General features: G+C 45.4%; 2 protein-coding genes across 7 annotated transcripts in view; one reads left to right on the plus strand and one right to left on the minus strand.

Annotated features, from left to right (window-relative positions):
* The first annotated feature begins 3,868 nt into the window (after nucleotides 1-3,868).
* psmb3 (proteasome 20S subunit beta 3) lies at nucleotides 3,869-17,848 on the plus strand. Its single transcript, XM_078424541.1, has 6 exons — nucleotides 3,869-4,029; nucleotides 7,854-8,038; nucleotides 8,799-8,906; nucleotides 9,806-9,983; nucleotides 11,808-11,902; nucleotides 15,027-17,848. The coding sequence occupies exons 1-6, from the start codon at nucleotides 4,027-4,029 to the stop codon at nucleotides 15,073-15,075; spliced, it is 618 nt and encodes a 205-aa protein (XP_078280667.1). The 5' UTR covers nucleotides 3,869-4,026; the 3' UTR covers nucleotides 15,076-17,848.
* A 1,494-nt stretch (nucleotides 17,849-19,342) lies between these two features.
* LOC144607605 (phosphatidylinositol 5-phosphate 4-kinase type-2 beta-like) overlaps nucleotides 19,343-24,864 on the minus strand; it is a 91,234-nt gene continuing 85,712 nt past the window's right edge. For 5 of the 6 annotated variants that reach the window (XM_078424535.1, XM_078424533.1, XM_078424534.1 and 2 more), the window contains 2 exons: nucleotides 22,100-22,224; nucleotides 19,343-20,628 (listed from right to left, as the gene is read on the minus strand). In XM_078424535.1, the coding sequence (XP_078280661.1) occupies nucleotides 20,548-20,628; nucleotides 22,100-22,224 (206 nt within the window). In that variant the 3' untranslated portion in view covers nucleotides 19,343-20,547. The remainder of the gene's footprint in view (nucleotides 20,629-22,099; nucleotides 22,225-24,864) is intronic. The other variant, XM_078424536.1, reaches the window with a different exon arrangement.

Below are 24,864 nucleotides of genomic sequence, written 5' to 3' on the forward strand. Positions count from 1 at the left end.
GTCTGAAGAACGGTCTCGACCCGAAACGTCACCCATTCCTTCTCTCCAGAGATGCTGCCTGACCTGCTGAGTTACTCCAACATTTTGTGATACCTTCGATGTTGAATGGCGGTGCTGGCTTGAAGGGCCGAATGGCCTACGCCTGACCCTATATTCTATATACCATTCATTGGATGAAATTTCTATTGATATACGAATTATCATTGGGTTAGAGTCACCAGAATAACGCACAATTTCAAGGAATGCACAAATCCTTGATCTGTCTGATATCTAAGTACTGTGGTGTATATGACAATAAACTAATATAAATCTGAATCCAAAAATTAGATTTATATTAGTTTTTAGATTCAGATTTATATCAGTTTATTCTCGTACACACCAGGGTGCGATGAAATTCCTTGTCCACATTTAGCAACAGTGGATATACATTATTGACAAATGCCTTGTGTAGGAAGGAACTGCAGATGCTGGTTTACACCGAAGGTAGACACAAAATGCTGGAGTACCCCAACGGGACAGGCAGCATATCTGGATAGAAGGAATGGGCGACGTTTCGGTCTGAAGAAGGGTCTCGACCCTAAACGAGACCCTTCTCAGACAGACGATACTTCCCAACTTCCTGATGCTATCTCGCACTGACAACTAATAAACATTCAAAAATCGTGCGAACAATTTAATTTAATTACATATCCATTGCAAGATAATCACTGAAAATGACTACAAGATTCATACTGGAAAAATACTGCCAGGGATGAAGGCAGGAGAATGGGGTTAGGAGGGAGAGATAGATCAGCCATGAGTAGACTTGATGGGCCGAATGGCTTAATTCTGCTCGTATCATTCATGACCTTAGTGCTTAGTTGTTTAAGAGAGTCCAGAATATTTATCCGAATGGGAAAACTGGCTGCAGGATATAATTCTGTTCCTGATAAATGATTCATGTTACACACTAGAGCACATCGCGAACACTTGGGCCCAAATTCGTCTTTGACTGAAAAATCCTTTCATCGAGATAGGTTGGAGGGACATCAGTTATCATTTTTTAACCAACTCAACACAAACCCTCAGCGCGGTTCGAAAACATCGCGGGCCACACTAACCACCCGGTAGTTTACATTGGACAATACATTTCAGGGAAGCGTGATACATTAAACTGTGATAGAATATGGTATATGTGCATAAAGCACGTAATATAAAACATATTATGTGCAGGAAGGAACTGCAGATGATGGTTCAAACCGAAGATAGACACAAAAAAAGTTGGAGTAACTCAGCGGGACAGGCAGCATCTCTGGAGAGAAGGAATGGGTGACGTTTCGGGTCTGGTCCCTTCAATAGACAGATAAAACATATTTTGTTGTGCTGCTGCAAGTAAGAATGTAATTGTTCTATCTGGGATATCAGCTACGAGCATAAACGATTCGCCTCCACAAATCTTCACCCACTTATCCCCTGCCCCCTCCGGCACCAATAAGGGACTCGCAGTCTGACTAATCCAGTCCCTTAAGGCTAATTACACTCACTCCTGAAATCAATAACGAGGATTGAGGTTTAAAATACAGCCGTGACAATGACCATTTCCTTCCAAACAATGCTCTGGTGTGCAGGCCCTGGGCTATCGCCTTGGATTTACGTGAGTTTGATCCCTTTATCCTACTATTCGTCCTCGGGGTATCTTTCCCACTCAGAAAACAGATTGCCCCCGATATCGCGAATCTCATTAATAGACCTCGATCGACAGCAAACAGTTTGCAAAAAAAAAAACCAGAACCGATCAAAGCATGTCTCATCACCGTAAGTGCGTTCAAACCTGTAAAGAATCAATTACATTCTCAAATAAAAGATAATTTCCCGATATCAAGGTATAATTTAGCGCCATAGTCCCACCGAACAGTTGCTTCTAAATTAACGGGAGCTTTTATTCGGAATAAACATCTTAGAACATAGAACATAGCACAGGAACAGACCATTCGGCCCACAGTGCCTGTGCAGAAAATGAACATTAAATATGTAGGACGAAACTGCAGATGCTCGTTTACATTGAAGATCGACACAAAATGCTGGAATAACTCAGCGAGACGGGCAGCATCTGTGGAGAGAAGGAACGGGTGAAGTTTCGGGTCGAGAGTCTCCGCGTGGGGTATCTCCGGTTTCCTGCCACACACCAAAGACGTACAGGTTTGTGGGGTTATTGGCTTGGTATAACTGTAAAATCGTCGGTAGTGTGTGTGGGATGGTGCAAGTGAACTGGTCGGCGCGGACTCGGTGGGCCGAAGGGCCTGCTTCCACGCTGTATCTCTAAACAGAATAAAACGAAATATTGGCAATAAGAGGTGGTGAATCAGGTCGAACACAATATTCAATATCATCAGAGCCAAAATTATGAATGCGGCTTCATTTTCCAATTATTGCCCATATCCCTGCCACAAATGATTTCAAAACGCCAATGTATTACACGTAGTTTTCGCGTCTATTTAATTCACTTCACCAGCATTCTTCATTGGAAGTGGTTCAGCATATATATCGACAGAATGCAGCTGCCTTAGTGCGACGTATTGCTGTCTCACTAAAATTAAGATGTATGATTTATCGACTATCCATAAACAATTGATTTAAAAAAAATCATAAAGTCTCACAGACTCAAAGTAATTGTAAAACGATGGGATTGGTGCGGTTGGCGAGAATGATTGCTTTCTGTAAGTCTGGTTTAAAAGGTTCTGTGGAAATCAGGAAGCCAGGCCAATTATAAATAGGTGTAGGTAGGAACTGCAGATGCTGGTTTAAACCGAAGTCTGGTTTCGGACTGAAGAAGGGTTTCGACTCGAAACGTCACATATTCCATTTCTCCAGAGATGCTGCCTGACCCGCTGAATCACTCCAGCTTTTTGTGTCTCTCTTCAATTGCAAATATCATGGTATTTGTAATATCATCAGTATCTATACATTGTGTTCACCGTTACGCCAATTAGTACGGTCGTTTTGAATTATACCAAAACACCGTCCTGATTCGCCTGATGTTAATATTTCCACTGGCATTATTTTTTTTCGGTAATGCTTGGGCTTCCTCGCCTGGTAATAAGAGGCCAGCGGGAATAGACAATAGGTGCAGGAGTAGGTCATTCGGCCCTTCGAGCCAGCACTGCCATTCAATGTGATCATGGCTGATCATTCTCAATCAGTACCCCTTTCTTGCCTTCTCCCCATACCCCCTGTTCTGCATTCTGCAAGGATGTTCTGCATTTGAATTTGTCCTCCAGTTGGGCAATTCCACTTCTCCAACATCACACTCGATCATCTGTTTGCATCTTTGTTTTCCACCACGCAGGGAAGATTTTCCATCATCATGACACACCATACATCTAAGCCTCATTGCTGCGTTGCAATGAATGTGCTTTGCAGCAAGATGCGGCTCCAAAATCCACCATTTTACTCTAGCCAAGTGAAATGTTGAAATTTGAAATGAAAGAAATCTTGACATTTTTATTTCTGTTTCAACATAACATTTTTATTCTTATTCTTACTAAGCATATTATAATAAAATCACGCGTTATTCCTTATATGCATTGATTAATTGTGGTTTTTTTTTCTTTCCTCCCAAGTCATTAACATCTTTTGCTATTGCTATGTTTCATAAGTATTAATGGAGTGAGTGAGTGAATGACTGGTCTTATTGCTATTGCTCGCTTTGTCCTGGTCGCCCGGGCCGAGTCCTCCAGTATCCCAGCGTTCCGCGCGGACTTTCCGCACTCTCATGCCTGACAACCTAACCTGCTGGCCCGCCTTGACGGACATCACGGTCGGACCAATGGGGAGAGCGGGGAGAGGTTGACGCCGTCCGCTGCCGACCAATAGCAGGGGCCGGGGGGGGGGGCGGGACGTTCAAGTTCGGTTGAGCGGCAGGCCCTGGCTGGCGGTGAATATTTTTTTATTTTCATTTTCAATTCAAGCTTCTTTTCCGAACTCGGATTGCGGCTGCTGCCCGAGCTGAAACACCCACAGCGTCCGGGCCTGACACAATCGCGCAGAATGGTGAGTGTAAAGGGACTTAAAACATGTCTTTCCGCCACATTTGCAGCTCATCGGCGTTAACTTGAGCACAGGCTTCAGGGACCAGGCCGAGGTAGGCCTCAGCCCAGCCCAGCTCATCCCAGCTCATCCCATCACAGCCCAGCCCAGCTCATCCCAACCCATCACATCACAGCCCAGCCCAACCCAGCCCATCTGCAGCTCATCAACGTTAACTTGAGCACAGGCTCCAGGGACCAGGCTGAGGGAGGCCTCAGCCCAGCCCAGCTCATCCCATCACATCCCAGCTCATCCCATCACATCCCAGCTCATCCCATCCCATCCCAGCTCATCCCAGCTCATCCCATCACATCCCAGCTCATCCCAGCTCATCCCATCACATCCCAGCTCATCCCAGCCCAGCTCATCCCATCCCAACCCATCAGCAGCTCATCAGTGTTAACTTGAGCACAGGCTCCAGGGACCAGGCCGAGGGAGGCCTCAACCCAGCTCATCCCATCACATCCCAGCCCATCACATCCCAGCTCAGCCAAGCCCATCCCATCCCATCTGCAGCTCATCAACGTTAACTTGAGCACAGGCTTCCAGGGACCAGGCCGAGGGAGGCCTCAGCCCATCCCAGCTCATCCCATCACATCCCAGCTCAGCCCATCCTATCCATCTGCAGCTCATCAGCGTTAACTTGAGCACAGGCTTCCAGGCCGAGGGGGGGGGGGGGGGGGGCCTCATCCCATCCCAAACCAATTCCATTCCAGCCCATCCCAATCCCCATCCCATCCCAATTCCAGCCCATCCCAATCCCATCCCAATTCCATCCCAACCCATCCCAATTCTTTTTTTTAATATAATGTACTCTTTTATTGGCATTTCACGGTAAACACATTTCTATAAACGGGTTTCAGGTATAATGCTATATGTGTACATCATCCACTTATGTTTGTCTTGAATTGCCTCTTTTTGTAATTTGGACAAAGCAAATATAGAAACAGAAACACAACAAAAAAAAACACTTAGGGAGTGCTGGAGTAATTCAGCAGGTCAGGCAGCATCTCAGGAGAGAAGGAATGGGTAACGTTTTGGGTCGAGACCCTTCACTCAGCAGGTCAGGCAGCATCTCAGGAGAGAAGGAATGGGTAAAGTTTCGGGTCGAGACCCTTCTTCAGACTGAAGAAGGGTCTCGACCCGAAACATCACCCATTCCTTCTCTCCTGAGATGCTGCCTGACCTGCTGAGTTACTCCAGCATTTTGTGAATAAATACCTTCGATTTGTACCAGCATCTGCAGTTATTTTCTAACACTTAGGGAGTGATCCTTTCTTTACCATATAATCAAAAATTTGTAAAATTAAAGTCTGGCCTATGAGGCGTTACATAGTTAACCCAATTTTCCCAGCATGTCACAAATAAATTCAATTTAAAGTTAACATATGCTGTTATTTTCTCCATTTTATAAATATCCATTGTGATGTCCATCCATGCATTCAGAGTTGGGCTCTCCCATCCCAATTCTACTTCAGCTCATTTCACTGTAATAATTTAATCTTCCATCATACAACAGGACCTTTATCTCAGTAGCTGCTCCCCCAGAGCCACCCCTGGTGCTCAATTAACCCCACTCGCATCTTCCCTTCACTTTCTTTCCTGTCTACTGTTTGTTTTTTAAAAAAACATCTTATTAAATTGTCCTCCACTTTCGCAATTGCTCTCCCAGCACCGAAGAAAATTCAAGATTCACGATTCAAGTGGTTTATCGTCATGCCAGTTCCACACATGGTGCAATCCTGTGAAATTCTTGTGCTGGAGGATTCCGTCCAGTAAATTTAATAATAATAATAATAATAATATATTCCTTTATTCATCCCACACCGGGGAAATTTACAGTGTTACAGCAGCAAAGTGGATAGCAAGAGAGCAAGAGATCATTCATTAGAAATAAAAGATTTATTAACATTAAATGATAAAGTGCACGCATTAAATTATAATGTGAACATTAAATTAAAGACAAAATTATGGCACAAGTGTCTTAACTTTTAAAAAAAACTTCCTTGATACCAATCTGTATTGAAAATTTAATTTCTGCATTTTGCTGCATATTAGAGAGATAATGTTGGCCTGCCGAATATGCACATTTAACTTAATTTAAGAACTTAAGACAACTTCAGGATCTAAATGTTCCTCGTAGGTTACTTCCATTACTTGCAGTTGATTTACTTTCATTTTACAAAATTGAAGTACCTTAATGTGTTATTTAGTGAATCTGTGTAGAATGTAATATTTTTGAATCGATGTATGAAATTCCCTATCACGCATGTGATCATTTTGTTATAATAATCTCTATTTATGTTGTAATAATAAACTCTGATTGGTGTATGCTTAAATGGGTTTAGTACTCTATACTTACAGTTTAGGTATTTGTCAGTCCCTTGATGTTTTTGTTGTCAACTTGGTTCAAAGGCACTTCATTCAATGTTACTTTAATGTCACATACATGGATACAGTAAAATCCCCTTTTTTCTCACAGTTTAGTAAAATTCTTTTTATCTGTAGGTACAATCATACTTGTGTACAGGTACAAGAATGTAAGATAGACAGAAAAAGTCGGAGTAACTCAGCCCTAACTAGTCTGAAGAAGGGCCTCAATCCGAAACATCATCCATTCCTTCTCTCCAGAGATGTTGCCTGTCCCGCTGAGTTACTCCATCCTTTCTGTGTCTATCTTCGGTTTAAGCCAGTATCTGCAGTTCCTTCCTACACAAGAATGTAAGAATAGTAGATTACATTGAGACTGTACACAAAAGAGTTGGCCCCATTTCTGGGACCATTTCGTGTGAATCATATCCCGAGTTGTCAACTTGTCCTCCAGTTCGGCAATTACTCTCCTCCAAACGAAGGAAATTCTGGCTCCTGTATTTTTAACATTTTTTGAACTTCCCTGATACCAATCTCATTGAAGTTTACTATCTGGAGTTAGCTGCATAATTAGAGAGATAATTTTTAGCTTGTATCTGAACAATAGCACTTCATTTTTTATTTAGACTTTAGAGAATATGCGGAAACAGGCCCCTCTGCCCACACAGTCCACACCGATCAGCGATCACCCCGTTCGCTAGCACTATTCTACACACTAGGGACAATTTATAGAAGCCAATGATGCTGCAAGGCCACTGTGCCGCCCCGATCCTTTCTTTAACCCAAGACATGATTCATTTTGATAACCTTTTTAGAAGTATTTTGCCAGGAAGTATGACCCATAAAACTCCAGCCTATGGATTTTACAGAACGTCATCACTGATTACTAAAAAAAAATTGACATTCAGAAGATGTTCATTCAGATATAGTTTAGTTTAGAGTGACAGTGAGGAGACAAGGCCTTCGGCCCACCAAGTCAGCGCCGACCAGCGATTCCCCCGTGCACTGCCACCTACACACTTGCAACAATTTACAATCTTTACCTGAATTAACCTACAAACCTGTACGTCTTTGGAGTGTGGGAGGAAACCGGAGCACCCTGGGGAAAACCCAAGCAGGTCACGGGGAGAACGTACAAACTCTGTACAGACAACACCCATAGTTTGGATCGAATGAGGGCCTCTCGCTGTGAGGCAGTAACTCTACTGCTGTGCCACTGTGCTGCCCCAATCCTTTCCTTTAATCTAAGACATGGTTCATATTTGGCCAGGAAGTGTAACCCATGAAATTGCAGCCTTTACAGAATGACATCCCTAATTGCACAAAAATTGACATTTAAGAACATTTTTATTCAGATATTATCGTTTGTTTAAAAACCTCTGGATTCTGAACTAGCGCATGCCTTGCTTTTCCTGCAGTCGCACATGTCATATAATGGTGGGGCTGTGATGGCCATGAGGGGCAAGAACTGTGTGGCTATAGCAGCTGACAGACGGTTTGGGATCCAGGCGCAGATGGTGACGACTGACTTCCAGAAAATCTTTCCAATGGGCGAGCGGTTGTTTATTGGACTGGCCGGTCTTGGCACAGACGTGCAGACGGTGTAAGTATGTGGGTCAGACTGGGCGATCGTTTCGCTCAACGCCTACGCTCAGTCCGCCTGGGCCTACGTGACCTCCCGGTTACCAAACGTTTTAACTCCCCTTCCCACACTGATCTTTCTGCCCTGGGCCTCCTCCACTGTCAGAGTGAGGCCACGCGCAAATTGGAGGAATAGTACCTCGTATTTCGCTTGGGCAGCTTACAATCCAGCGATATGAATATTGACCTGTAATTTCAAGTAACCTCTGCTTTCCCTCTCTCCACCTCTCATGCACCCCAGTTGTCATGGAGTGATACAGTGTGGAAACAGGCCCTTCGGCCCAACACCCGGCCAACATGTCCCACCTGCCCGCATTTGGTCCATATCCCTCCAAACCTGTCATATCCATGTACCTGTCTAACTGCTTCTTAAATGTTGGGATAGTCCCTGCCTCAACTGCCTCCTCTGGCAGCTCGTTCCATACACCCACCAGTCTTTATGTGGAAAAGGTACCCCTCAGATTCCTATTAAATCTTTTCCCCTTCACCTTAAACCAATGTCCTCTGGTCCTCAGTCCTTGCCAGTTCCATTGTATGCATCCATATATCCCTTCGTTATCACCTCTGCCACAGCCAACAATGGACCATTTGACCGCCGAGCAAGAAGTCTCTGGTTCAAATCGGGCCCCCCTGCAAAATGCTAATAATCTCGATCCAAAGTATTTTCTACTGTGAGCTGAACTCGTCCACCACTCTTAATCTTTCTCCCATTTTTTTTCCAGTTCACAACGTCTCAAGTTCAGGTTGAACCTCTATGAACTAAAAGAAGGCAGACAGATCAAGCCCAAAACATTTATGAGCATGGTTTCAAATCTTCTTTACGAGCGACGGTAGGTTAAGTGCTTGTGAAGTGTTTGAATTTAGCCTGTGTAATATTTTCCTATTTGGAAATGTTATGTTTGGACTTGATAGGCCAGGGCTTTATTTCCCGAGTGTGAGAGAGAGAGTCAAGAGTGTTTTACTGTCATATGTACCAAAACATACCAATGGAATTCTTACTTGCAGCAGGCACAACAGACTGAGTCTAATGCAGGCTCTTGACCCGAAACGTCACCTATTCCTTTTCTCCAGAGATGCTGCCTGACCCGCTGAGTTACTCCAGCATTCTCCCTCCTCCAACCTCATCTATTGTATCCGCTGCTCTAGATGTCAACTTCTTTACATCGACGAAACCAAATGCAGGCTCGGCGATCGATCACAACCTGATCTCCCGGTGGCTGAGCACTTCAACTCCCCCTCCCACTCCCAGTCTGACCTTTCTGTCATGGGCCTCCTCCAGTTCCATAATGAGGCCCACCGAAAATTGGAGGAACAGCACCTCATATTTCGTTTGGGCAGCTTGCAGCCCAGTGGTATGAACATTGACTTCTCCAACTTTAGATAGTTCCTCTGCCCCTCTCTTCCCCCCCCCCCCCTCCTTCCCAGTTCTCCCTCTAACTTCCTGTCTCCACCTATATCCTTCCTTTGTCCCGCCCCCTGACATCAGTCTGAAGAAGGGTCTCGACCGAAACGTCACCCATTCCTTCTCTCCTGAGACGCTGCCTGACCTGCTGAGTTACTCAAGCATTTTGTGAATAAATACCTTCAAAACATTTTGTGTGTTATCGCCCCTAGAGTCACGTCTGGGCTGCAGCGATTCAGTGACATCTCAAAGTGTTTCTCAATGAATAATAACAGACCCTTGATAGTTTGATTAACGTTTTCATAATTATTTCTAATTCTTCTGCAGATTTGGTCCATACTACGTTGAGCCAGTAATCGCGGGGCTCGACCCAAAGACATATCAACCGTTTATCTGTTCGCTCGACTTAATTGGGTGTCCAATGGAGACGGAAGATTTTGTAGTCAGTGGGACATGCGCGGAGCAAATGTATGGCATGTGCGAATCTCTGTGGGTGCCAGACATGGTGAGTCCTTCCTGCCCTTGTGGCTCTGGCATTACCTTGGGTAAATATAAATTCTGCGGGCTTCATTCACTTCGGCAAAGCCCAAAATAAGTTATTTTTGGTCTCTCCCTGACCTTCACCCGGTGATGCCTCTTGTTTTAAGTGAGCAATATGGATCCAATTCTGAGGCAGCAGTGTTTAATTATCACGAGTTGCAGCTGTACAGTTTCCTGTGTAATGTTGTCAATCTTCTGACGATTGGGAGGGATTAATTGAAAGCAAGCCTCCTGGATTAAAGGGGGCATCCTGTCATAGCAGGTGTCTTGAATTTACTTTTAAAAGTTCCAGACAAAAAATTGTGTTAACGCTTGACAGCTGACAAGACAGTGCCCCAGAATCTTGATCTGTCCCATTCCACAAGTCAATCTGATAGGAAATTATTGATGCTAAGGTATAATTCTACAGATGTTGGTTGCTCTTTAGTTCCCTACCCAAGTGCCCATTGTTAAACCCTGAGCCTAGATTGTGATTCTTATGGGTCATTCAGTCCCTACACCTTGAATCCATGAACCAACTCACATCCACATTCAACGTCTGAACACCTGCCAGGTCGCTGGATATCAATAAGCGGTCAAATCCTAGTTAATTTGACCCTGGCACCACCAACTCCAGAGATTTTTACGGACAAAACTACAATGTCGTAGTTAAAGCTAACTCAGGTTAGGGATCAGACAGGAATATTTTTTAAATATGTGGGCCAGGATGACACGGAGACACAGTGGTAGAGTTGCTGCCTTACAGCGTCAGAGACCGTGTTCGATCCTGAGTATGGTGCTGTCTGTGCGGAATCTCTACGTTCTCCCTGTGACCGTGTGGGTTTTTGTCCGGGTGCTCCGGTTTCGTCCCACAGTCCAAGGACGTGCAGGTTTGTAGTTTAAGGTCGTAAGTGATAGGAGTAGAATTAGGCCATTGGCCCATCAAGTTTACTCCAGCATTTAATCATGGCTGATCTATCTCGCCCTCCTAAATCCATTCTCCTGCCTTCTCCCCATAACCTCTGACACCTGTACTAATCAAGAATCTATCTATCTCTGCCTTAGGAATATCCACTGATACTGATGGCCTCCACAGCTTTCTATGGCAAAGAATTCCACAGATTCACCACCCTCTGATTAAAGAAATGTCTCCTCATCTCCTTCCTAAAAGAACGTCCTTTAATTTGAGGCTGTGACCTCTAGACTCTCCCACTGGTGGAAACATCCTCTCCACATCCACTCCATCTAAGCCTTTTACTATTTTGTACGTTTCAATGACGTCCCCCTCATTCTTCTAAACTCCAGCGAGTACAGGCCCAGTGCCGACAAATGCTCATCATAGGTTAACCTACTCATTCCTGGGATCATTCTTGTAAACCTCCTCTCCAGAGCCAGCACATCCTTCCTCGGGTATGGTGTCTAAAATTGCTCACAATATTCCAAATGCAGCCTTATAGAGCCTGAGCATTACATGCCTGTTTTTGTACACAAGTCCTCTTGAAATGAATGTTAGTTAATTGGCTTCTGTAACACTGTAAATTGTCCCCAGTGTGTCGGATATTGTTGGTGTACGGGGTGATCGCTGGTTGGCGGGTGGGCCAACAGGCCTTTTTCTGCGCTGTATCCCTAAAGTAAAATACTGAAGATATACAGGCCCTCTGTGGGTTACGAAGGTCTGAGTTAAGGATAGAGTGTTCAAGAGTCTGGTGGGATGGATTTGCTGGCTGTTGTGGGTTGCAGGAGGGTTCGGGACGGGGTATTTAAGCATTTTTGTTTCATTTTACCTACTAAATCCACGTTTCAATTTCAGCAAGCAGAAGACCTGTTTGAAACAATTTCTCAGGCTATGCTGAATGCAGTGGATCGAGATGCTGTGTCTGGAATGGGTGTCATCGTCCACGTTATGTAAGTATGGAATGCCTGTACACAAGCTGTTGGCTTTCTGCTAACAAACTCGTGAGCTGTCTGAGGACAGTCATAAAATAAGCAGCTGACAGATCTTAAAGCAGCAGAGAAAAAATATTTCAGAGGGCATTGTACTCAATTATATTATTAAGTGCCAGGGCATGGAGCTGGATCCCAAAATTCTCTGGAATGTCGGAGGTTGAGGGTAGAGTTGATAGAAGTCTATAAAATACCGAGAAAAATAGACGAGGTAGACAGAACCTTTTTCCCAGGGCTGAAATGAGTAACACTAATAAACGCTCATCATATGTTAATTCAATTTAGTCCCCTGCCTTTCCACATTTCCCTTTAGGCATTTTTGTCCCTTTTAGAAAATGCTGCTGATGTTGCTACTGGCCACATAATCCTAATCATGATGCAGAACTAGGAACAGCATGGTGATCACGTGACTGGAGTAGCAATAATAGGCTTGGACCATTGATCCAGACTTTACATCTCAGCACAGGAGCTGGGATTTAAAATTCTAGCTATTGAGTAATGTGCAGTTATAAAGACGGCCTCTGTCAGGGGGTTTAAAATGACATTAAGTAGTATTGAGTATAGACGTTGGGAGGTCATGTTGCAGTTACATAAGCCGTTGGTGAGGCCACATTTAGAGCACTGTGTTCAGTTTTGGGCACCATGTTATAGGAACGATGTTTTCGAGCTGGAAAGGGTGCAGAGAAGATTTACGAGGATGTTGCCAAGATTCAAGGACTTGAGTTATAGGGCGAGGTTGAGCAGGCCAGGATGCTATTACTCTGGGGTTGGGGGGGGGGGGGAGAGGATGAGGGGTGATCTTATAGAGGTGTACAAAATCATGAGAGGCATAGATTGGGTAAATGCACAGTCTCTTGCATTTCCTACTTCCCAGAGTAGGGGAATCAAGTCAAGTCAAGTCAAGTCAATTTTATTTGTATAGCACATTTAAAAACAACCCACGTTGACCAAAGTGCTGTACATTTGATTAGGTTCCAATAGAAAAAAAAAATGAAAACATACAGTAGCACGCAAACAGTTCACAGCGCCTCCTCAATGAGCCTCAAACGCTAGGGAGTAGAAATATGTTTTGAGCCTGGACTTAAAGGAGTCGATGGAGGGGGCAGTTCTGATCGGGAGAGGGATGCTGTTCCACAGTCTAGGAGCTGCAACCGCAAAAGCGCGGTCACCCCTGAGTTTAAGCCTAGACCGCGGGATAGTGAATAGCCCCAAGTCGGCCGATCTGAGGGACCTGGAGTTAGAGAGGGGGGTTAGAAGATTTTTGATGTAGGGGGGGGAGTGTCCATTTAGGGCTTTATACGTGAATAGGAGGAGCTTGAAGTTGATTCTGTACCGTACAGGGAGCCAGTGGAGAGAGGCCAGAATCGGGGTGATGTGGTCCCTTTTACGGGTACCCGTCAGGAGTCTCGCTGCGGCGTTTTGGACCAGTTGCAGGCGGGACAGGGAAGATTGGCTGATCCCAGTGTATAGGAATCAAGTACCTGAGGGCGTAGTTTTAAGTGAGGCGTGGATTTAATAGGAATCTGAGGGGTAACATTTTTACACATAGGGTGGAGGGGGTAGTTAAGACAGGTACTATCGCTACGTGTAAGAAACATTCAGACAGGTACATGGATCAGATAGGCTTAGAGGGATATGGGCCAAATGCAGGCAGGTAGGTGGGACATGTTGGTCGCTGTGGGCAAGTTGGGCCCAGGGGCCTGTTTCAAGGGCCATGGTATGACTATGGCATCTCACGTGCCTTTATGTTCCACCTGCGCCAAGCTTAGGATCTAGGTCCGCATCCTGGCATCTCATCGCACAATTACCAAAACACACTGACATTTCCTTTCTCTGCTACGTAAACATTGAGGCAGTGGCCTGTCGGACCTCATGGGTTCATTCAAAGCAGAGATCGATGGACTTGCTGGATAGTGCTGGAGAATGGCAGTCAGGTAGAAGATCAGACATGATCTCGCTGACTGGCAGAGCTGGCTCGAAGCTGTGATCAACATTTTCCTATCTCCATTTCTTACGCGATCCTGAAAATGCCTTTATTTTTGCAAAAACCCATTTGGTTTATTAACGACTGGCAGGGAAGGAAATTTGCTGGTGGAAACAAGGAACTGTAGATGCTGGTTTATACCAAAGATAGACGCAAAGTGCTGGAGTAACTCATCTCTGGAGATAAAAGATAGGTGAGGTTTCGGGTCGGGACTTATCCCGATTTGGTCTGGCTTAAATGTGACTCCCAAGTCATAGAAACATAGAAAAATAAGTGCAGGAGCAGGCCATTCGGCCCTTCGAGCCAGCACCGCCATTCAATATGATCATGGCTGATCATCTACAATCAGTACCTTGTTCCTGCTTTTTCCCCCCATGTCCCTTGATTCCTTTAGCCCCGAGAGCTAAATCTAACTCTCTTGAGCCAATCAGTGTGGGTGGCGTTTAACTGTCTCCTCAGTTTAATTGGGTATAACAATCATGCACATCTGAATATATTAAAAAAAATTAAATCTCCCTTATTCCCTGTTAGCTACTTTGCATGGTTTCTGTGGTTCAGAGTTTATAGAATACAGAGCATACAGAATACAGAGCCTTTATTTGTCATTCGGTACCAAGGTACCGAACGAAATTACGTTACCAGCAGTCACACAAAAAAAGAAACACAAGACACATAACCCCAACACAAACATCCATCAGTGACTCCAAACACCCCCTCACTGTGATGGAGGCAACAAAACTTCCGCTCTCTTCCCCACGCCCAAGTCCCCCGCGGCCGAGCCGCATCGGGCGCTGAAACATCCCGCGGCCGAGCCGGGCGATGGAAGGCCCCGCGGCCGTACCGTGCGCAGCTAAGTCCCGTGGCCGCGCCGGGCGATGGAAGGCCCCGCGGCCGAGCCGCACCAGCGATGTAAAGTCCCGCGGCCGAGCCGCACCAGCGTTGTAAACGTGGGTTTTTTTCCCCCCCATCCTCAAACCCTTCCACACAAAATCACATTTGCCATGTAAAAAAAAAAGAAAAAATATAACTGGAGGTAGCTTCAGTTATTTGAGGATTGCATTGTTATGTTTCGCACCCTAACCTACGTTTCCTTCTTTGCAGTGAAAAGGACAAGATTACCACCAGAACACTAAAGGCTCGCATGGATTAAAGACTAAAATTCCTCAGCAAACTTTGCAAAACAACCTTTTTTTAAAAACATATACCTTTTTTTCCCTCTGTTCTGGGACACCCGAGCATATATGGTGTGACTCAGTTGAAACTCGATATTGCGAATTGTAAATCTCTCAATCTACTTGGTCACAGAATATTCTGTTTATAAGAGAGGAGTGTAATTTAAACAAATAAATTAGCTCTACAAACAAGGTAGATTATAAGCAGAATACTTTGGTATTTCGGTTGTGTACAGTGGAAAATGTCAGAAGGCGTGGAAGGGTTTGAGGATGGGGGGGGAAAAACCCCAGCTGTTAGGCTAACCCTAAGCTAGAGTTCTGCAATCTACAAATGTCCCATTACAGAATTAATAAAAAGAACACAAAGACTTTATTTATGTATCATCTTCTGAGATCTTGAGACATTGCTGCGTGCTTTAGACAATGAAGTACTCGTCAAAGGGCAATCACCTTCCCCCAACTGTAGGGAATGCAGCATCCAGCTCCTGTACAGTGGCTTTGTGATAATGATCAGATCATCTGTCTGAGTAAATGTTGGTGCAGTGTAAATACTGGCAAGGATACCAGAGAGAACATGGCCTTATTTGTCTATATCTCTCGTTCCCCTTATCCCTAACCAGTCTGAAGAAGGGTCTTGACCCGCAACGTCACCCATCCCTTCTCTCCAGAGATGCTGCCTGCGCCGCTGAGTTACTCCAGCTTTTTTTATATCTATGCCCTTAGATGAAATATGCCCAATTGATCTTTCATTCACCTGAGAGAGTAGACTGCGGTTTTAAGGAAAATGAGTCGAGCATCTAGCTCATCTTCAAATGCTGTTGGAGAAACGATCACACAACATCTGGACAACGCTGCAATCCTTACCTTAAAATCCAACTGCTGCTCCCTTCTTTGTTCGGTGGGAACAGCTCATCTTTTGGTGAAACTTTTTCATCAGATGCTGCCTTACCTGCCGAGTATTTTTGATTTAAATGCAAATTTATCGGTTGCCTGTGACTAGTTCTCTAAAATGAGCATAATGAAGTATTGAAGCACCTCATACTTGGTAGAACACCTCATATTTCACTTGGGCGGCTTAAATATTGGGCGGCATGAATATTGATTTCTCTAACTTTAAGTAACCCTTGCATTCTTTCTCTTTCCATCCCCCACCCTTTACATCTTGCTAATGTCACTATATCCCTTCTTAATCTCCTCATCCCCAGCCAACACGGTGGCGCAGCGGTAGAGTTGCTGCTTTACAGCGAATGCAGCGCCGGAGACTCGGGTTCGATCCTGACTACGGGTGCTGTACTGTAAGGAGTTTGTACGTTCTCCCCGTGACCTGCGTGGGTTTTCTCCGAGATCTTCGGTTTCCTCCCACACTCCAAAGACGTACAGGTATGTAGGTTAATTGACTGGGTAAATGTAAAAATTGTCCCTAGTGTGCGTAGGATAGTGTTAGTGTGCGGGGATCACTGGGCGGTGCGGACTTGGTGGGCCGAAAAGGCCTGTTTCTGCGCTGTATCTGAAATATGAAATATGAACAATTGACCATTGTGGGCTCCACCTTTCCTGAGTCATCGGTGCAGGCTCTGTTTTGTTCTGTACCTTCCTGAACTTCGTTTCCCCCACGCTGACTCCGACTGAAGGGTTTGCACCTGAAACGTCATCTATACCCTTTTTCCAGAGATGCTGTCTGACCCATTGAGTTACTCCAGCATTTTGTCAGAGGTCATGGGGAGAAGGCAGGTGGGAGATAGATCAGCCATGATTGAATGGCAGTGTAGACTTGATGGGCCAAATGGTCTAATTCTACTATCTCTTAATGTAGACACAGACTGACTGTTAGTGATATGCATGTTTGTGCACTTAGACAGGGGGCGGAAAAATAAGGGGGCTAAGTCTTTGAAGAGGAATTAGATACATTTTGGCAAGATTGAGGGCTGTCCGAACTGGAGCAGAAGAGATGAGAGAAGAGGAGGGTGGCAAGGTGGTGCAGCGGTAGAGTTGCTGCCTTACAGCGCTTGCAACACCAGACAACCGGGTTCCATCCTGATTACGGGTGCTGTCTGTATGGAGTTTGTTCGTTCTCCCCGTGACCGCATGGGTTTTCTCCGAGATATTTGGTTTCTTCCCACACTCCAATGACGTATAGGTATTTAAATGGCTTGGTATAAGTGTAAACTATGCCTGGTGTGTGTCGGGCTGTGTTAATCGGGGATCGCTGGTTGTTGTGGACTTGGTGGGCCGAAGGGCCCGTTTCCACGCAGTTTCACTAAACTAAACTAAAAAAAATGAGGCCTGGATCAGATCAGCCGCGGGGAATGACGGGACAGGCTCAAGGGGCCAATTGACCTACTCCTGCTCCCAATTTAAGATCTTATCTCACGATTGCTCATGATCGTCCTGTTCATTATGATAAGAAGAGGGGTTGAGATCAGAGTGAACGTCTCCCAGTGAATGTGTAGGAAGGAACTGCAGATGCTGGTTTAAGACAAAGAAAGACACAAAATGCTGGAGTAACTCAGCGGGACAGGCAGCACCTCTGGAGTGAAGGAATGGGTAATGTTTCGGGTCGAGACCCTTTGTCAGACTGTTCAGGTCTTGACCTGAAAATGTCACCCATTCCTTCTCTCCAGAGATGCTGCCTGTCCCGCTGAGTTACTCCAGCATTTTGTGTCCCTCTTGTCTCCCAGTGAATGCCTGCCTCAAAACGTTCCAAGAGATTTCTCTTTCCGAAATAAAAATCACAGTTAATGATATTGAGGATCTTTCTCTTTAATTTTTGCATCACTGATTTTCAGAAGTTAACAGCACCGTCTCCACACTGACTGTGGGACGTTGGACAAGTCCAGTCAAAAATCATGTAAAACACAACCTCTTCGGAGAAATTAGCAGTGATATGGCCAGCCAGTAAATGAATTGAGCTCAGAAGCAACTGAGCCTCTGTACAACCAAAATCAATTTATACATGGGTCAAGGTTATACACTGAGGAGATAGGCTTTCATCTGAAACTCTGTATAACAGAAGAGGAACACGAAAGCATTTGGTACACTGATATTCAAAGCTTGGATCAGATGTGCACTTATCCTGAAGCAACTGAATTTAGGCAGTAGTTTAATGTTCCTTTTATCATCCTTTACAATGATCTCAAACTAGCTACAACTGCACTAGAATCTCTATTACAACTTACACAGTGCAAGATTTGTACGTTTCTTTCTCCAGCAATAAGGTTAGGGTGTCAGAAGGTGAATTGCTATTTTTTTTCCTTTCCTGTAATCTTCACACCTCTGACACCTTTTCCCTCTCCCTGTTCCCAATTATTTAAAAAAACGTCTGAATACTTAGTAAAATGGCCACCATCCTTTTAGTAAAGAAAAGTCTTGTATTAAAAAGTCCATACAAAGTAATGGGTTAGTGATGGGTTCAAAATGTTAAGATGGGTGCAAACGTTAACTTCATTGGCTTTAGACATATGCATATCAATGGTCAATTAGTCACCAATTGCAGAATAGGTGCACCTCATCCATTAATAAATGCTACACTACACATAATTAACAGCATTACATGAACATTCTGTTAAAGGTTAAAGTGCCAATTAACTCCTTCTATGACTTCTGCAAACTACACATAAGTGGTTCAAATTTGTTGCCTGCTGACTGCATATTTTATTTGCACACATCCTGAATATTTTCTTCGCAATTTCTGTCGTAATATTTCTGACTCCTTAAGGATTTAATCAATTAGGTAGTTTTTTTTTCTCACAAAATACTACCGAACAACATTATTATCAAGGTTATCTTTTTTGTAACAGCAAATTCAGCGGAAAACTACATTTTGTCAAAGATTCTTGAGGTTTTTTTTTAAAGTTCCTTACAAAGGAGTTAGCTCTTTTGTAAAAAAAAAACACACCTTTTTACTCATGTCTATTGACCTAGAAGACAGAATGGACACATTGTCAACAGAGAAATAGCTTAAAGCATGATTACAGACGGTATTCTCTTGGAAAGCAAGTTGTCCACGTGAAAGTAAACACCAGCCCACTTGCCAAGTAACAAAACAAAAAGTAAACTTAGATTACATTGGGGATGTTGCAGATCGGTTCAGTTTACCCACGTCACACATCTGATTCTCTGGGTCATCCGCAAATTCCATAAATGGGTAACCGGGATATACAACATCCTATTGTACATGTGACACTGCTTTTTAGTAAACATTCCCCTTCCCTTCCTCCCATGCCCCCCTCCCTCCCGACCCAACCCTCAAACAAACAATGGTGTCTTTATATAGTTGCGTTGGTTTATTGATAGGCGCTAAAAAAAGTCTTTTACTTTCTCTCCTGCGATCGGACAACATGGCAACTTTTTTTTAAATAAACGTCCGAGAAAGAGCATGGCACAGGTCGACAGTGGCGGAACCAACCAGGCGTGAGATGGGATGAGTGCAGCTATGCGACGTCACGGGCAAACTAGACCGTGCCTTGGCCCTGTTCGGACAGCCTCTGAAACTCTTCTTCCAAAACAAAAGTGATTCTTGCCATGGTGAACGTGTCGCGCCGTGGTCCTTCACTGCTTGTGAGTGCCCTCCTCGCCGGGTTTAAGAACATGCAGAACGTCCCCTTCTGGGTTATGGCGTCTCACTGAAGCGTACGCCGATAAAGACACACTCAGAATGCATGGCGGGGAAAAGTTCAAGAGTGATGCAAAATTTGAGGCAAAACACATTCGCCATTAAATGTGGGTGGATCTGTGTGTGTGTGGGTGGGTCTGTGTGTGTGGGTCTGTGTGGGTTTGTGTGTGTGTGGATCTGTGTGTGTGGATCTGTGTGTGTGGGTTTGTGTGTATGGGTCTGTGTGTGTGTTTTTGTGTATGTGTCTGTGGGTTTGTGTATGTGTGTGGGTCTGTGGGTTTGTGTGTGTGTGGGTCTGTGTGGGTTTGTGTGTGTGGGTCTGTGTGGGTTTGTGTGTGTGTGGGTCTGTGTGGGTTTGTGTGTGTGTGGGTCTGTGGGTTTGTGTGTGGGTCTGTGTGTGTGTGGGTCTGTGTGTGTGGGTTTGTGTGTGTATGGGTCTGTGTGTGTGTTTTTGTGTATGTGTGTGTGTGGGTTTGTGTATGTGTGTGGGGGTCTGTGTGTGGGTCTGAGTGTGTGTGGGTCTGTGTGTGTGTGTTTTTGTGTGTGGGTCTGTGTGTGTGTCTGTGTGGGTTTGTGTATGTGTGGGAGTCTGTGTGTGGGTCTGAGTGTGTGTGTGGGTCTGTGTGTCTGTGTGTGTTTTTGTGTGTGGGTCTGTGTGTGTGTGTCTGTGTGTGTGTGTGTGTTTTTTCTTGTTTCTAAGGGATGTGATTTTGAGATTAGTCTCTGCACTTTAAATACTGCAGGCAGCACGACCGTGTCAAAGTGTTCGTTCCCACGTTGCTGCATTTGCTACTGAGCAGTAGTTTCTTGTTGTAGGTGTAGGATGCGCTGCGTGGCACTATGTGATGATATTGGACATAAATTCTAAGAAACGCTTCGAGTATTGTTCGGGGTTGACTGTTGAGATCTCAGCACCAGCCTGCAATACACAGACAAACAGCGCGTTATTCTAACACACTCAGAGACCATTAACATGTTCAGTGCCACTCGCAAATACACTCGGGTCATGGGCAAAAGTTAAAAAAAAAGACTTGGCAGAGAACAGGTTAACCCTTCAAGAGTGAAGCACAGAAGCGGAGGAAGACACAAAGTGCTGGAGTAATTCAGCGGGTTGGGCGGCACCTCTGGGGAACATGGATAATGACGATTCAGGCAGTCTGAAGAAGGGTTCTGACCCGAAACGTTACCCATCCAGGGTGGCGCAGTGATAAGAGTCACTGCCTCACAGCGCCACAGACCCGGGTTCAATCCGGACTATGGGTGCTGTCTGTACGGAGTTTGTACGTTCTCCCTGTGATTGAGTGAGTTTTCTCGGGTGCTCTGGATTCCTCCCATTCTCCAAATTCGTACAAGTTTGCAGGTTCATTGGCTTCGGTAAAATTGTAACTTGTCCCCAGTGTGTAGGATAGTGTGTGTGGGGGGGGGGGGGGGGAGGGAGGAAATGCTCCTACTGTGCAGGGAGTGGATTTGAAAGTGGGATAACACATTGAACTAGTGCAAACGGACGATTGTTGGTGAGAGCGGATTCGGTGGGCCGAAGGGCCTGTTTCCATGCTGTGTCACTAAACTAAACTGACACCATCAGATGGTCTACGGACACGGTCTCTGCTTCTGTTCACACAACGAACTGCAGACGCTGGTTTACAAAAAAAAAGGTGCTGGGGTAACTTAGCAGGTCAGGCAGTATGGAGAAACAAGGAGCTGCAGATGCTGGTTTACATGAAAGATAAGACACTCAGCGGGCCAGACAGCATCTCTGGAGAAAGGGGATGGGCGACGTTTCGGGTCGGGATCTGCATCTAATTCTGCGGTTCCTTGGTGTTCCCGACCCAAAATATTACCCATCCTGAGAATGGTGCCTTGAAGCCCAGATGTGATCCACCTAGGGCTTTGTGTGCTTGCATTATAAATTCTAACCTCCGGACTAATAAGCCCACATTTCAGATTGTTTCCCTGTAACTGCTCCTGACAATTTCACGGCACTCAGTTCCCTAGAAGAAGCGGTAGAAAGAGTATTTGAAAGAACGAATCCAAGATCAGAGGTGCCGATAGTGGGAGAGAGTGAGAGAGGAAAAAAAAAACAACAAGGAAAAAACCCGGAAAGAATGAGAGCAAACAAATGAGGATCGGTCCCGACTGTACGGAGTTTGAACATTTTCCGTGTGACTGTGTGGGCTTTCTCCGGGTGCTCCGGTTTCCTCCCACACTCCAAAGACGTGCAGGTTCCTAGGTTAGTCGGCTTTGGTAAAAATTGTAAGTTGTCCCTAGTGTGCGTAGGGTAGTGCGAGTGTACAGGGTGATCGCAGGTCGGCGCGGACTAGGTGGGCCGAAGGGCCTGTTTCCGCGCTGTGTCTCTAAACTAAACTGAGCCAAAATGGAGAGCCACTTACACCGTGTTTCACTGTTTTGGCAGCATGGGCAGCTTTCTTCTTTGCATCGTAGTGAGTTAAGATGTCGATTATTGCCATGAAGAACACTTCCTTCCTTGGAACATCTGGAAAATTAGCCTGTGTGACTGGCATTAGAGAACAAGACCATTACTTCACGGTTATGGTGCAGGCATGCTTATTGTGCCATCGTGGCCACACTAACTTTCCCTTTACTCATCGAGTCATAGAGTGATATAAGAAAATAACTGCAGATGCTGGTACAAATCGAAGGTATTTATTTCACAAAATGCTGGAGTAACTCAGCAGATCAGGCAGCATCTCAGGAGAGAAGGAATGGGTGATGTTTCGGGTCGAGACCCTTCTTCAGATTGATGTCAGGGGGGCGGGACAAAGGAGTGATACAGTGTGTAAACAGGCCCTGCGGCCCAACTTGCCCACACTGGCCAACAATGTCCCAGCTACATTAGTCCCACCCGCCTGCGTTGAGTCCACATCCCTCCAAACCTATCCTATCCATGTCCCGGTCCAACTGCTTCTTAAACGTTGGGATAGTCCCAGCCTCAACGTCCTCCTCTGGCAGCTCACTCCATACACCCACCTCACTTTGTGTGAGGAGGGTTTATGTTTGCATCCTGTCTGCGCGTTCGACAATCTCCCAAGACCCCCAGTAAGTGAGAGAGGGAGAGAGCGAGATGGAGCCAACACATTGCAAGTGCACCATCTAATTAGCCAACCACAATTTCCGTGTCAATGCCAAGTGTCACCGGTCATCGCCATGGCAACGGCGACTGCCTAATTGGACGTTACATCGGCACGCCATCAAATTGACGGAAACGTTAAGTCCAAGTCAACAACCTGCTGGCTTGTGAGATTTAAAGTTAAAACAAGATACATTCCTGATACAGTACCCCGATTTAGTAAAGTACATATTACTATCCCATCCTTATTACATAGTGGCAACATAAATTGTCTGCAGCCTCTGTGTTGAATATTGGAATGACAGGAATGGTAAAATCTCGCAGCTTCTCCGGTTTCCTCCCATATTCCAAAGACGTGCAAGTTTGTAGGTTTTGTGTAGGAAGGAACTGCAGACGCTGGTTTACGCTGAAGACAAACACAAAGTGCTGGAGTAACTCAGCGGGACAGGCAGCATCTCTGGAGAGAAGGGATGGGTGACGTTTCAGATCGAGACCTTTCTTCAGACCATCTTTGGCTTGTTGGTGAATTGGCCTCTGTAAATTGTCCCTGGTGTGTGGGATAGGACCAGTGTGCAGGAGATCGCTGGTGGGCCGAAGGGCCGTTTTTTCGCGCTCTATGTGTGTAAACGAAACTGAAGTTCACCAAGGAGTCTCAACTAAAACAGCAAAGCAGCTTCACAGTTGATACATTAGATTATTTTGGTTTCTTATGAGCTGATTAACCTGGTGGATATTTACATTCTGACAATGGCATTAATTAACGTCAGGCATTTTTCTTTTCAGCGTTTTGGAAGAATGGCAGAGACGTTTAGGGACCCTGCTGTCCACGTATCTGTGAAGTATCACAGGGCCTCTACTCTGTGGACTCCCAGTTCCCTCATTGAAGGCAGAGTTAGAGTCAGAAACAAGCTCCGGTTTCCTCCCACATTCCTAAGACGTACGGGTTTGTAGGTGGATTGGCTTTGGTGAAATTATCAGTTGTCCCTCGTGGTCAGCGCAGACTCGGTGGGCTGAAGGGCCTGTTTCTCTGGCAGTGCATTCCAGGCCGCCACCACCACTCTGTAAAAAGCATACCCTGCATATCTTCATGAAGCTTTCCCACTCTCCCCTGATAGCTATGCCTGCTAGTGTTGGACATTTATCCCTCTGTACGGAGTTTGTACGTTCTCCCCGTGACCTGCGTGGGTTTTCTCCGAGATCTTTGGTTTCCTCCCACACTCCAAAGACGTACAGGTTTGTAGGTTAATTGACTGGGTAAATGTAAAAAAAAAAAAAATTGTCCCTGGTGTGTATAGGGTAGTGTTAATGTGCGGGGATCGCTGGGCGGCACGGACTCGGTGGGCCGAAGGGCCTGTTTCCGCGCTGTATCTCTAAATCTAAAATTACCTCAAATCTATGCCCTCTAGTATTTGAGCTTTCCATCCTGGGAAAAATGTTTAGAGATACAGCGTGGAAACAGGCCCTTCGGCCCACCGGGTCCGCGCCGACCAGCGATCCCCGCACATTAACACTCTCCTACCCCCACGAGGGACAATTTTTACATTTGCCCAGCCAATTAACCTACAAACCTGCACGTCTTTGGAGTGTGGGAGGAAACCGAAGATCTCGGAGAAAACTGACGCAGGTCACGGGGAGAACGTACAAACTCCGTACAGACGGCGCCCGTAGTCAGGATCGAACCTGGGTCTCCAGCGCTGCATTCACTGTAAGGCAGCAACTCTACCGCTGCACCGCCGTGACCGTCCAAAGGGCGGTGGGAAAGTTTCATGGAGATATGCGGGGAATGCTTTTTACAGACTGGTGGTGGCCTGTGTTCTAACTGTTTTGTTAGACGGTTTTGTTCAACGGTTTTGTTCAACTATCAACACCTCTCACCATTTCATGCTCTGCATCAGGTCTTCCTGCAACCTCCTGCTTTACTGGGAGAACAGTCCAAGTTTGTCCAACCTCTCCCTGTAGCTAATACCCACTAATCCAGGCATAGTTTCGGTAAATCTCTGCTCCCTTTCCATAGCCGCCACATCTCTCCTGTATTGGGCCGACCAGAATTGGCTGCGGTAAAATTAT

The sequence above is a fragment of the Rhinoraja longicauda genome, chromosome 29, assembly GCF_053455715.1.
Source record: "Rhinoraja longicauda isolate Sanriku21f chromosome 29, sRhiLon1.1, whole genome shotgun sequence".
Classification (NCBI taxonomy): domain Eukaryota; kingdom Metazoa; phylum Chordata; class Chondrichthyes; order Rajiformes; family Arhynchobatidae; genus Rhinoraja; species Rhinoraja longicauda.

Excerpts from the sequence above, each read along its gene's own strand:
- psmb3 (XM_078424541.1), top strand. Across the intron at positions 9,984-11,807 it reads CTCTGTGGGTGCCAGACATG|CAAGCAGAAGACCTGTTTGA; the intron begins GTGAGTCCTTCC and ends TTTCAATTTCAG. Across the intron at positions 11,903-15,026 it reads GGTGTCATCGTCCACGTTAT|TGAAAAGGACAAGATTACCA; the intron begins GTAAGTATGGAA and ends CCTTCTTTGCAG.